Here is a 13,667-nt window from a genome sequence, read left to right as displayed (position 1 = left end):
TTGCTGGGAGGCCCAAGAGAGTAGTGGGCACTGGGCAAGGGGTGATTAGTGTTGAGGGGAGAGCCTGCCCAAGGCACCCCAAGATCTGGAGCAGGGCTTGCTTAGATTTTGGGGGGGAGTTTGGCTAATCTATGAATTAAATCCTGGTCGCCTTCAGAAAAATGTTTAAAAAAGCAAGCATAGCATAGCATGCATTTGTAGCTGGGGCAGGTGGGATGACACTGTGATTGGAATGTTTTCTACATAGACACAATTCATTTTCATTTTAGCAACCAAACTTCAAGCAGAAATTTGTTGCCTTGCTGAAGAGGTTTAAAGTGACGGACGAGGTAAGAGACGGCGCGCCTGTCCCTGTCTGTGCTTCCGCTCTTCTCCCCCTCCCCCTCGCTGTAGAGGTACTTGTGTGCAGGAGCAATCCCTGCAGCCTCTCGTGGGGCAACAGGCACTCTGTGACCAGGAGCCTCCTGCGGCCTTTGTGCCTGTAGACCAGGAGTAGGTAAAGATAGGGCAGAAATTTGATTCAGTTTGCATTTGAAGACGAGTTCACACTTTCTGGAATGACACGAGATCCGAAACGCAGCCGTCCTTCGAAATTCGCACTTATCCAAATTTTGCAATGCAGTTCACCATCCCAACAAGACGTACACAAATACGTATATTAGGGGAAAGTGTGCATAAAAGTGAATATATGAGTGAAAATGACACACTAAATGCATTGTATTAGGAGAAATTGTTGGAAAGGATGTGTTTATTAGTCAAAACTGCAGACAAAAATGTATTTATGAGGAGAAGTTCACGCTAAATTGCTGAATGATTTTCATGAGGGTTTTTTCTGGGCAGGGGGGGAAACGGTGAATTGCTGCAGAAAGGTGGAGAACTGAATTTAAGATTGGAAAAATGGGAAATTGAGAGAACCAAACTTGACAGATCTTTTCATCCGTAGGGGCAGGGAACCTTTTTTCAGCCTGAGGGCCACATTCCCTTCTGGGCAGCTTCTGCCTTCCACATGCCAGTGGTGGGCAGGGTCAGAGGCAAAAGGGGGGGAAACAACGGGTGTAAATTTTGCTTTTCTACAGTAGGCTAGTTTCTACACATGCAACCCTCTCTCTCTCTCTCTCTCTCTCTCTCTCTCTCTCTCTCTCTCTCTCTCTCTTTCTCTCTCTCTCTCTCCATCCAGACACGCAGGAGGCATTGTCAGAGTTCAAGGGCAGATCCCAGCCAAGGAAAAACATTCAGGGCACTAAGCAGGGCCAGTGGGGGATGCGACCTGCGGAGAGTCCTGGAGACCCAGAGGGCCGCATTTCCCCTGGGCCTCTGTTCCCACCCCTCTGGCTGTAGACGGCCTCCTGTGTTCCTTGGGAGATGAGATCTGGATGTCAACACTTGTCACAGCATGGCATACAGCAAATGCTCTAGAACAGCCTTTCCCAACCAGTGTGCCTCCAGGTGTTGTTGGACCACAACTCCCATCAGCCTCAGCCAGCATTGCCAATGGTCAGGAAAGATGGGAATTGTGGTCCAACAACATCTGGAGGCACACTGGTTGGGAAAGGCTGGCCTAGAGACTGACAAAAAATATCTATGCACGTGGAGTCCTATATGTGGGAATGGGGCATAGCTCAGTGGATATATTTTATTAGTATTATTTTATTTATTGGGAGCCAGTGTGGTGTAGTGGTTAAGAGTGTTGGACTACAACCTGGGACAGCAGGGTTCGAATCCCCACACAGCCATGAAGCTCCCTTGGTGACCTTGGGCCAGTCACTGCCTCTCAGCCTCTGAGGAAGGCAATGGTAAACCACCTCTGAATACCGCTTACCATGAAAACCCTGTTCATAGGGTTGCCCATAAGTCAGGATCAACTTGAAGGCAGTCCATTTCCATTTTATTTATTTATTATTTATTATTTGATTTATATCCCACCCTTCCTCCCAGCAGGAGCCCATCATCCAATTGTAATCATCCAATGCTTCCCCCCTCCCCAAACTCTTCAGCTGAAAAGGCCCCCAGAGTGGCTTATGGTTCAGTAATAAAAGAAGGCAGTCCCTGATCTCAGGTGTACATTATAAAAGATGCACAAAAGGAAAAAGGGAGGAGAAGCAAACTCAGGCACCAATTCTATAAGTTGCAGAGTTCTTATAAGGACCTGTTGGAATGGAAACAGTTCAGGGAGAGGAGGTGCTGGTTTCTCAGCAGAGCCAGCAGAATAGCCCTGCTGCCCTTATCTCCCGCTGCTGCAGACTGGTGGAATGGCCCTGCTGGGCCACTGTTCAAGGAAAGCCAAGGCAGCTGGTCTCTCTGCAGAGCCGATGGTGTGGCCCTGCTTCCCTTCTTTCCCTCTGCTCTGCAGCACATGCTTTGAGCATGGAAGGCGCCTTCTCCAGCATCTGCAGCTTACAAGAGACTCTGGCAGCAGAGTTTGGGGCCTTGGAGGACCACTGCCGGTTGCAGCTGGTTGTCCTGGACGAGGTGGGCCACTGGCTTCACTCAGTATAAATCTGCTTTGTATGTTCATAGCTGAGGTGAGCATGGGATTTTCACTAAGACAAGAAAGATTCACCCCACCCTTCATTCATAAGAAGTAGGTTAACCCTTCCTCCTCCCAACCTGCAGCGTACAGTTAGCTTGTTATTTCCTGCCTGTCCCCCCACCTCCTAATCTTGCTGTATGTCTCTTTTTTTAATCATTTTATCCTGTCCTTATTTAGCATTTACAGCTTTCCTCATTAGTAATGTCTGCAAATGCCATTAACATGCTGTTTTAATGCCATCTTCTCTGATCCAAAAAAAAAAAAAGTTTAAATCCTGCCAAACATCTCCCTATGGCCAATATATTGCTCCTTGTAATATTATTTTATTATCTTGTTTGTCTTGGTTTCTCAGCTGGCTTCAGGTCACAGAAATGTCATCATTAAGGGTTTCCAAGCAGGACCTGGCAGATGCTGTTATGGGGTGGGGGGGAGCACAGCTCCTGGCTGGATTTCATCTGTTTGATTGCATCAGGTTGATCAGAAATATCAGACACAGCTGCAGCTAGAGCGAAAGGACAAATGAATGGTGGTGTCTGGTTCTGAAGAGCTAAAAAAATGGGCAGAGTCTGCAGACTCTGGCTCTTACCAATCACCATATTAGGGGAGCAAGATGGGATCTGCCCCTCCCCAGAATTCATTAGATCATCGTTTGATGTTTGACTGGCATTACAGAGTGGAATGCAAACCCCACTTGCCTTAGACACTCGGGTAGACGAGGATACTGCAGGAATGTTCTTCCAGGTTCTCTCATTCCTTCCCTATGATCTGGTTTGAGTTTGTGCTATTTATAGGATTTTTGTGGCCGGCTCTTCAGTCAAAAAGTCTCCCAGAGCAGATTACAACTAGCACAGGGTTACAATCTAGAGAGAGAGAAAGAGAGACTAGAGAGAGAGAGAGAGAGAGAGAGATGACACAAAAGGGAAAAGGGATGAAGAGGGAAGAGGAAAAAAGCAAACCCAAGCACACATTCTTAAAGATAAATAGACATCTTACAATGACTAGCTTATTTTGGCATAATATTATTCTGCCTTTGAAATGTATCTCAGATGAGAGAACATTTTAAAATATTGACTGGAAAGTGAGCTGAGATCTTCAGAGGTTTACTGTATTTAACTAGATGCTTTAGTACTCAGAGCTGTTAGTCTTCTCAGAACTCCCCATGTAGACATTTTTATATAGAATCTGGTAATTGTTTTATTTTTTAAAAAAGAAGTACAAATTATATATATATTGCAAGATGACAAAACAGACAAAACAAATCCACAGAAAACAAATGTGGATAAGAGAGCATATAACAAATATAAATTAAGCCATAGTTCCAAAGTCTTGTAAAGCGGGTTACTTTCATGTGCTAGGTAAGTATGTCTCCCAAACGAGATGATGGAGGACAAATCCGCTTTTATAAGACGGGGTGGGGAGCCATTTTTGGCTCAAGGGGCTACATTCTGGGGGCTCCATGCCAGTAGTGGGTGTGGCCAGAAGCAAAAACGGGTGGAGCAGAGCATGTGCCTCTTACCTTTGCTCAATAGGCTACATTCCAGCCATGCAAAAGCTGGAGGTTTGTACATCCCCATACCGCACTCGCTTCTCTCCATCCTCCATCTGGGCCAGCAAGAGACTTTATTCCCATTCAAGGAGGCATTCCAGCTAGACAGAAGTGCTTGAGGAGGGTGTGGAGCAGGGCCAGGGAGGGGGTATGGTGGAGGAGGGGGAGGGTCCTGGGGAGAGAACATGGCCCCAAGGGAAGATAGAATGGCCTGGCGGGACCTGAGTTTGCCCACCCCTGTGCCTAGATGATGAAAAGAATGGATTACGACAGGTCGATGACTTCATTCAGTTTGAAGTTTTGTCATAGCAAGACAGGGTGTAAATGGCGACGTAAATAAAACATTGTCTCGTAGCATCCGTGTTTCCACCCACACCCCACTGATTGATTTGGATTCTGCAGGTCCTGGATTCTGACCCAGTGGATCAGACCCAAGAGGCAGAAGAGGACCTGGGCCTGCTCTATGATAGCCTCGAGGAGTGCAACAACAGCGACAGTGGCCCTGAGACAGAGGATAACGAAAGCATCCACAGCACTCCTAAGCCTACCCTGAGGTAAGAGGCAGCGGAGTAAGAGCGGCTTGGGCTTTGTGGGCCATGGCAGTGTGAGTCTTGCAGGTTGCGAGGGCTTTCCCTGTGCTCCAGAGGCCGCCACCTCCATCCCCAAAGGTCAAGCAAGCCCCCACCCAGCCCCTGTGCTAGAAACAGGACTCTTGGCCTCCTGTCACACGGTGCAGCTGGTCTCCTTGCTGGCGTCCCAACAGCAGGGTGTGAGTGCGTGACTTTCCAGACACGGCTTCTGTGTTTCTGATTCATTTTCTTGAGAGAAAGAAGGAGGTTTGGGACTATAAAGGAGCTCAGTGATAGATGCCAATAACTTGAGGCTGACCTTGGATTTGACAGGCTGATAGAGAGCCCTGCATCAGCCGCAAGAGACGAGCGGGGAATTGATTGAGTAGCAAAGCACCCACATGGCGACTGCACTGCCGGAGGGAGGGTGTGTGTGTTACGATCGCATCTATCTCTGCTTGGGAACCAGCCCTCTTGCATGCGCCTGGAGGAAGGGCGGAGAGGAAGAGGGGGAGGGAACAGCCGTACCTCAGAGCTCAACAGAGGAGATAGACCCAGTCACCTCATTCAGCGGCTGTGCTTGAATGGCTTGTTCTCTTGTGAGGCTGGTAGCCTTTGGGGCCATCGTGTAGCAATGAGAAGAGACAGAACACCTGGAACCCAACATAGTGCCGAGGCTGGAGGATTTCTCATTGGGCAACGGAACGTTCTCCCCCTTTCCTCGACCTGGATGGCCCCTATATCTTTTCTAGGGGCTCCCCAACCCTCTGGAGCAGATTTGGGGAGGGCATGGGAGACGTGCAGGGGAAGGAAAAGGGGAGAAATCCCGTGGCACAAGAGGAAATCCTTGTGTCAACGGGACACAGTAGTTGAATTCTGCCTGTAATTTCATATTCTGATCTTGCAGATCCCCTTTCTCAAAACGGGCATTGTGGAGCTGGAAAAGGTGCAACCAAATGATCAGTAACTCCCCTAACAAAAAAGACGAAAACATTTGGAACTTTTTGGTTCAGAAGAAAGATAACTGTTGGAGGAAGAGGAGGAGGGGAATGATAAATCAGGGCTGGAATGCTGTCTCCAGATGTTGCTGGACTCCCAAATTCCAGCTGCCCCAGCTGGCATGGCCAGTTGTCCAGGATTGATGGGAGCTGCAGTCACAACAGCATCTGCAGGGCCACAGGTTCCCCAGCCCTGTGACAGAGGTTTAGAAAAGTATGCATCATGTGAGGAAAGAGAGAGGGCTCATTTCTCCCACTTTCATAACAATAAGGAGGAGTCATCCAAGGAAATTGATTGGCAGTTGGTTCAGGACAGGTGAAATAATGCAGTTTTTTGCACAGTGCATTAATTTATTTATAGGATTTGTTGCTGCCAGATGTGGTGATGTTCACCAGCTTAAAACAGGGATCGTGAACCTGTGGCTCCCCCCCACCCTGATGGTACTGGACTCTTGACTGTCATCATCCATGGGCATGCTGACTGGGAGCCAATGGAGTCCAGCAACATCTGGGGAAGCCACAGATTCCCCACCACTGGCTTTGGTGGTTTTCAAGAGAGATTGGACAAATTAATGGAGGATACATTAATCCAATGGGCTGTTAGCCCCGACGGCAGATTGGTACCTCCAACTCTATAGTCAATGCCGGGCGGGGGGGGGGGCAGGACTTGTGAAGCTTCCTGGATGCAACTGGTGTCCACTGTGTGAAGCAGGATGCTGGAAGGCAGAGCTCTATAGTAATGGAGGAGCTGCTAGGAATGACCTCTTGTATATTGAACTTCAAGCATGGACAACAGTGGGGCATCTTGAGTGGCCACAAAGATGTCCATGGGGCATGTGAAGGACTTTGTCCTTCATCCTTGTAAAGAAACTCACCCCTGCGTGGTTGCCACATACTCTTCTTAAATGCCTTGTAGCTCACTGATGACCTGAAAGGAACAGGAGAAACAACTCTCTCCCAATTTAACAAAAACCTCCCTGACTGGTCACCTGGAGGCAATTCTTACTCGCCATAGGCGGCTCAAGGAAAGGTTTGTTTGTTTTAGCAGGTCTGCGGAACGCACTTCATAGTGTCAAAGATGGCACTTGTGTGAGGGTTCCTAGGGATTTCTCCCAAATATCTCCATCTGAAGAAGTGTTGCCAGCCTGTATTTAAGGCACTTAGCATTGTCTCCTAAGCTGTCAGAAAACCCTTTTGGTTGCAGTAGCCAACTGATGGCTCTTCTGCTGTTCCCCAGGGTACTCTTGCCTTGCTTTGAGGCTGGTCTCATTACAAGTCTGAAAGAGCTTGTCTCCTCAGGCATCTTCTGGAGCTCCAAGCCTCACTTGTATTTGCTCTTCCCAGTAATTGTGTGGCGGCTTCAGAACTGTCTGTTGTTCAAGCTCTGATGCATCAGGAACAGGCTGGTGCAGTGCGGGGGAGGGGAGCGGTTGAGGCTGTCTCAGATCTTAAGTCAGAAACAGTCTTAGTCCTCTTCTGACGCCTTGCAGAGGCCCTTACAGCAAGCAGGCTGGTCCTCGGTCCAGATGTTGCAGTTTGGTTGAGAGCCAGTGTGGTATAGTGGTTAGAGTGTTGGACTAGGACCTGGGAGACCAAGGTTCAAATCCCCACTGAGCCATGAAGCTCACTGGGTGACCTTGGGCCAATCACTGCCTCACAGTCTAACCTACTTTACGGGGCTGTGTTGCGGGGATTAAATGAGGAGGGGGAGAACCATGCAAGCCACCTTGAGCTCCTTGGAGAAAAGGTGGGACGTAAATGCAATGAATAAATAAAATAATTTTATAAATAAATCCAGGTGCAGGCTAGAACCCAAGCAGACCTGCTTACCTTTGCCTCTGTGGCTTCTTGCTTGCCTTTTCATCTTGCGATGGGTCCCCACCACCATCACCACCACATGAAAGGTTACACAGATTTACAACCGTATAACTCCTTTGCCTGCAGTTTCCATTTACTTGTGCAGGAAAGGGCTGTCGCTCAGCGGCAGAGCAGGTGCTTTGGAGGTCTCCGGTTCAGTCCCCGGCATCTCGTGGTAGGGCTGGGAGAGACTTCTACCTGAAATCCTGGAGAGCTGCTGCGTCAGTGTAGGCCAAGGATGGGAGACCTTTTTCAACTCTGAGGCCACGTTCCCTGCTGAGCCACTTTCCGCATGTCAGCAGTGGTTAGGGCCAGAGGCAAAGCGGGCAGGGTTACTTTTGTATGCTAGGCTAGTTTCTTCACACACCTTTATATTCTCCATCCAGGCAACCAAGAGGCCTTGTCAGGGTTCAAGGACGCACTCCAGCCAAGCAAAATCACTCAAGGAGGGTGCAGAGCAGGGCTACAGAGGGGGTGGCCTTGGGGGAGTCTTGAGCTAGACAGAGGCCCGGAGGGCCACAGTTGGGCCCCCAGGTCTGGGGTTCCCCTCACCTGGTATAGACAGTACTGAGCTAGTTGGGGCAGTGGACTGGGTTGGTATAAATCAGGCTCATAGTATCATAGAACAGTGGAGTTGGAAGGGTCCTATAAGGCCATCTAGTCCAACCCCCTCCTCAGTGCAGGAATCCAACACATCTGACAGATGGCTGTCCAGCTGCCTCTTCAGTGTCTCCAGTGTTGGAGAGCCCACCACCTCCCTAGGTAATTGGTCCCATTGTCTTGCCGCTGTAACCGTTAGGAAGTTTTTCCTGATGGTCAGCCGAAATCTGGCTTCCTGTAAGTTGAGCCCATTATTCCTCGGCCTGCACTTTGGGGCAATCGAGAAGAGATCCTGGCCCTCCCTAGTTTAGTTGAACATGGAGGATGTGACTTTTTCTGCTTGGAAGCAGGGATGCTTTGCTCTGTTGTGTCCTTTCTCTGCTAAAGGCAATGACTGTTTTTGCTGTGCTCCCCAGGACCTGCCTCCCCCCTCCCCCCTCACCTCTCTTTTTGTGTCGTCATAAGGCCAGGGCTCTGGTGGTGGCTTTGCTTGTGGTGCTCACTGGGGGCAGAGGCTGGGGAGGGATTTGAGCCGGGGTCACGGTGACTTCACTTCTTCCTCATTTCTCTTTCTGTCTGTCTGTCTCTCTGTCTGTCCGTCCGTCTGTTTCTCCTGCAGGCGCTTCTTTGAGGGTGTCTCTCACTCTGGTTCCCAGACTGAGATCAGCAGTCTGCACGGCCAAAAAGGGCAGGAGCGAGAGTCGGGCAGCCCTGTGAGTTACTCCTCCTCCTCCTCTTCATCCGTCTCTTCCCCTGCTACCAGCCTGCCTGCCTAGGCCTATCCTCCAGAGCAGTGGTGGAGAACCTGTGGCCTGCCATTTCTGTATTGGACTCCAACTCCCATCAGCCTCAGCTGGCATGGCCAGTGCTGAGGAATGATGGGAGATTTCGTCCATCAGCTCCTGCAATTCCACAGGTTCTCCAGCATGGCTCCGGAACCTGCCTACTGCTAGGAACAATCCCTGCTATATACCTTTCTCCTCCCCTTTCCCCTGTCTTTTCCTGGATGAGCTGCTTCCTTTCCCAGTATAGGAGAGGTGGGTTAGGAGCAGGCTTAACTGGACTCACTTGCTCAGCCGCCGGGCTCACCCTGGTCCCTGCAGCGCTGGGGGTCAGAAGATCCCCCCCCGGCCACATGACCTCTCCTGGGGCACCTGGATCAAAAGCAACGTGTATTTGGGTGTGTGTGTGTGTGTTTTTCCTGTCCTCAGCACCGTCCTGCTTTTGCTCCCTTCTTGGAGATGCTCTGACCAGAGATCCTCACTGCTAACTCATCTGATCTTTCATTCCCCACCACCACCCTGCCTCCTCGCCCTCCCCCAATTGCTTAGGGAGAAGCGGAGAAGCGGAAAGTGGGTGTCCCTCGCACCCAAGATGAGAGCGCCCTGGAAACGGCAGCTATGGTGAGTCCAGTGTGTCAGGTTATTAGCCAGCCCTTTCTGGGCAAGGTTTTACCAAGCTGATGTTTATTTTATTTTATTTTATTTTATTTTATTTATTTATTTATTGCATTTGTATACTGTCCCATAGCCGAAGCTCAATCAACAGCCTTTATTGCATAGTCAACAGACCATAGCAGGCACTCACAGCAAGATACAAATACACAGACAAATACATTTTACAATTGTTGTACACTTTCAAAATCTCTTACAGTGCACTGGCTTACAGTACTTACAATACAAAGTAACTATAAGCTGTAAAGCGTCAGATGACTTCAGGTAGCATATAAATCAGGCCTTCGGACCCATCATGTCCTTTCTGATCATCGTTGCTTGATTTAAATATTTGGCCACACTCAAGGTAACTGATTCTGAAGCTCTCTCGGCGGTTTACAACAATTAAATTTTAAGCAAGAACACACCACCGTGGCTGTGAACAGAAATGGACCAGGGTCCCAACTACACTGGGGATCCTGCTGGGGGCTTTCGCAGCCCATCCCTCAAAATGACACGAGCCGCTGGGGCTCAACTTCAGCCAAGGAGCCCGGGCAAGTCTGCCACCAACGCCTCACTCTCCAAGAGCTCAACAGGCCTGGAGACTGGAAAGGAAAGGCCTTTGGCGTTTGGCTTTGAAGCATCTCGTGAGCGCAGTCTTCCTACTGTCCATCTGTGTCCCCAGCAGTTCATAGGAGCTTCATCGTGTGCCAGTCTACTGCCTTGCCTTGAACTTAAAACCGAAGAGGAGCCTGGGTGATGTACCAGGCCTGTGGTTCATCTAGGCCAGCATCCTGTTCTCAGCCAACCAGATGCCCATGGGAAGCCCACAAGCAGGGCATGAGCACCAGAGCCCTCTCCCTGCCTCTGACAATGGTGGGCAGACCAGAGCCGTCATGGCTAGCAGCCATTGATAAGCCTCATCCTCCATGAATTTGTCTAATCCTCTTTGAAAACCATCCGAAAGGATGGCCATCACTACATAGAGTGGGTGTTAATTCCGTTGCTTCACTGGCAGCTGGTTTATTTCTTTAATAAAAAATATTGATATAAAAAATATTGATGTACTGCCAACTCATATGAAATATCAAGGTGGGGCACAACAGTAGATATGTGCGCAGTAAAACATAAAACCCCATAAAAAGAATGCAAAATCATCGTTTAGATGACCAGCTAATCAAGAAACTTCAAGCAGCCACCTAGGTCTGTTGGCATGAAAAGGCCTTCAAGAGATGCCTGAAAGCCAAAAGTGAGGATGCCTCCCAATTTCTGCTGGAGGAATATTCCACAGGATGGGACCAGCAACACTAAATGCCTGACTTCCACTTGAAGCCAGTCAGGCCTCTGTAGTTGTGGCAACAGAGCGGTTTCTGGGGATGGCTTTCCCACATTTGGCACAGCAGTACCCCCTAGAGAAACGAAACCGTGAGCCATTCCCAAGGACACTTCCTGCCTGCAGGATGCCACAACCTCAACCTCAGCTTGCAGGTGACCCCAGCCCAAGCCACTGCCGCATTGGGCCACACGAGGGCAGTGTGGTGCACATCTGAGCCATCGGGAACACATCAGGCTGTGCATGACAGAAAGATGCTTCCTCTGGGCATCTTGCCACATTCTTTCTCATGGTCTCTTTGCAGTCACTTGGATGGGTCTTGCACAGTACAGCTCTAGAGCTGTAGCTAGATAACTTCTCAGAAGGAGGAAGTTTGTTGTTACATGCCTTCAAGTTGATTACGACTTATGGCAACCCAATGAATCAATGACCTCCAACAGCATGTTATAAACTGCCTTGTTCGGATCTTGTAAGTTCAGGTCTGTGGCTTCCTTTATGGTATCAATCCATCTCTTGTTTGCCCTTCCTCTTTTTCTACTCCTTTCTGTTTTTCCCAGCATTATTGTCTTTTCTAGTGAATCAGGTCTTCTCATGATGTGTCCAAAGTATGATAACTTCAGTTTCATCATTTTAGCTTCTAGTGATAGTTCTGGTTTAATTTAACACCCAATTATTTGTCTTTTTCACAGTCCATGGTATGCACAAAGCTCTCCTCCAACACCACATTTCAAATGAGTTGATTTTTATCTTAATCTGCTTTTTCACTGTCCAACTTTCACATCCATACTTAGAGATCGGGAATACCATGGTCTGAATGATCCTGACTTTAGTGTTCAGTGACACATCTTTGCATTTGAGGACCTTTTCTAGTTCTCTCACAGCTGCTCTCCCCAGTCCTAGCCTTCTTCTGATTTCTTGACTATTGTCTCCATTTTGGTTAATGACTGTGCCAAGGTATTGATAATCCTTGACAAGTTCAATGTCCTCATTGTCAACTTTAAAGTTAAATAAATCTTCTGTTGTCATTACATCATTATGTCAAATACAATTTTAAAACCATTTAAACCATCTACTTCATTTCAAAATACTACTGAACTGCCAGCACAAAGCAACAATAACTCAGCATAACAGACAATGCCAAAAACAGACTACAGCACCATTTCCACAGTTCCAGTTATAATTTTCCACTGAAAGCCACAGTAAAAAGGTTAACTCCTTACTTTTCTAGTGAATTATGTCTTCTCATTATGTGTCCAAAGCATGATAACCTCAGTTTCACCATTTTAGCTTCTAGTGTTAGTTCTGGTTTAATTTGTTCTGACACCCAATTATTTGCCTTTTTCGCAGTCCATGGTATCCGCAAAGCTCTCCTCCAACACCACATTTCAAATGAGTTGATTTTTCTCTTACCGCTTTTTTCACTGTCCAACTTTCACATCCATACATAGAGATCGGGAATACCATGGTCTGAATGATCCTGACTTTGGTGTTCAGTGATACATCTTTGCATTTGAGGATCTTTTCTAGCTGCCCTCCCCAGTCCTAGCCTCCTTCTGATTTCTTGACTATTGTCTCCATTTTGATTAATGACAGTGCCATGCCTAAATGGGTGGGGTGACCACCTTCCTGCTAAATTCTTTGGGAATGGCTGTGTAGAAGGGCCATAGCTCAAAGAGCATCCATAGGGCAGGAGCTCTCCTCCTAAGCCAGAAGACCCTTGTAATTTTTCTGTTTCCTGCCTTTGGCTGTTTCGTATAGGTGGCCCTAGTTCAAGGGTAGCCTGCACAGTGCCTGCCAGATATTGTTGGGCAACAACTCCCATCAGTCTCAGTGAGAGTGGCTGATGGTCAGGGATGTTGAGAGTTGTAGTCCACCAGCATCTGGAGGACACCATGTTGGCTATTCCTGTTCTAGAACAAGGGGAGCCAACATAGCACCCTCCAGATGTTGTTGGACTCCAGCTCCCATCAGCCAGCATGGAGAGAGATGATGGGAACTGTAGGTCTAGCAACCTCTGGAAAGGACCACACTGGCCACTCCTACACTCATTCCTGCAAAAACTGTGGGGTGGACGCCTAGCTGGGAATGTGCATTGGTGGTTTGGGAAGAGGCAGGTGTTTTGCAGGTGAGGAGGGCTTCCTCTTGTTTTGTCTGCTGAGGAAACCCACCTGGTAAAAGTGTTTGTGCTTGTTTACTGTGCGGGGGAGAGGCTGGCCAGGGAAACCAGCCATTTGATGTTACCACAGTGCTCGGGGGGGAAAAAGAGAGAAGAAGAAAAATCCACCCAGTGCTTTCTGTGTATCCCCTCAGGAGCTGGAGGTCGATGAACCCTGCCCAGGAGGTCCAGGTGAGACGGCCCTGAAGGAGAGCAGCGTGGACAGGCTAGGCCAGCTGGGCAGCATTAGCAAGCCTGAGTTCCCAGCCACCGTTTCCCCCAGGTAAAGAGGGCCTTGTCCACAGCTGGTGGCTGGCCTGGTGTGGAATGGGAGCTGCGCTGGGCGCTTCCAGACTGTGTCTGTTTTGGGGGGCGGGGGGGGATTCAGTCACATACTGGCAAATTGAGGTTGCACAAATAATGTGCGCTGCTCTTGAGGATGCCTGTTTTTTAAAAGTTGAAATAAATTATATCCCAGAAGGAACGGGAGAAGAGCAGGACAGGATGGGGTGCATATGCAAGAGTAATGGTTTGATGGCTGTATTGTGTGGACGATCTGTAAAAAGTGAGCGAACAAAGCATGGTGATACTAGATTCAAACACCTTACGTGAAAGCCACCTGAAAGGGCTAAAATGTAATTAATTG

General features: G+C 48.5%; 1 protein-coding gene across 4 annotated transcripts in view; it reads left to right on the top strand.

The window, feature by feature from the left end:
• The window catches only part of LOC133383898 (phosphofurin acidic cluster sorting protein 2-like), a 241,831-nt gene that overhangs the window by 207,115 nt on the left and 21,049 nt on the right, over positions 1-13,667 (top strand). For all 4 annotated transcript variants that reach the window (XM_061625494.1, XM_061625493.1, XM_061625492.1 and 1 more), the window contains exons 8-12: positions 270-329; positions 4,479-4,630; positions 8,720-8,813; positions 9,432-9,503; positions 13,177-13,304. In XM_061625494.1, the coding sequence (XP_061481478.1) occupies positions 270-329; positions 4,479-4,630; positions 8,720-8,813; positions 9,432-9,503; positions 13,177-13,304 (506 nt within the window). The remainder of the gene's footprint in view (positions 1-269; positions 330-4,478; positions 4,631-8,719; positions 8,814-9,431; positions 9,504-13,176; positions 13,305-13,667) is intronic.

Source organism: Rhineura floridana, chromosome 4 (genome assembly GCF_030035675.1).
Source record: "Rhineura floridana isolate rRhiFlo1 chromosome 4, rRhiFlo1.hap2, whole genome shotgun sequence".
Classification (NCBI taxonomy): Eukaryota; Metazoa; Chordata; class Lepidosauria; order Squamata; family Rhineuridae; genus Rhineura; species Rhineura floridana.
This window is presented reverse-complemented; position numbering and strand designations above follow the sequence as displayed.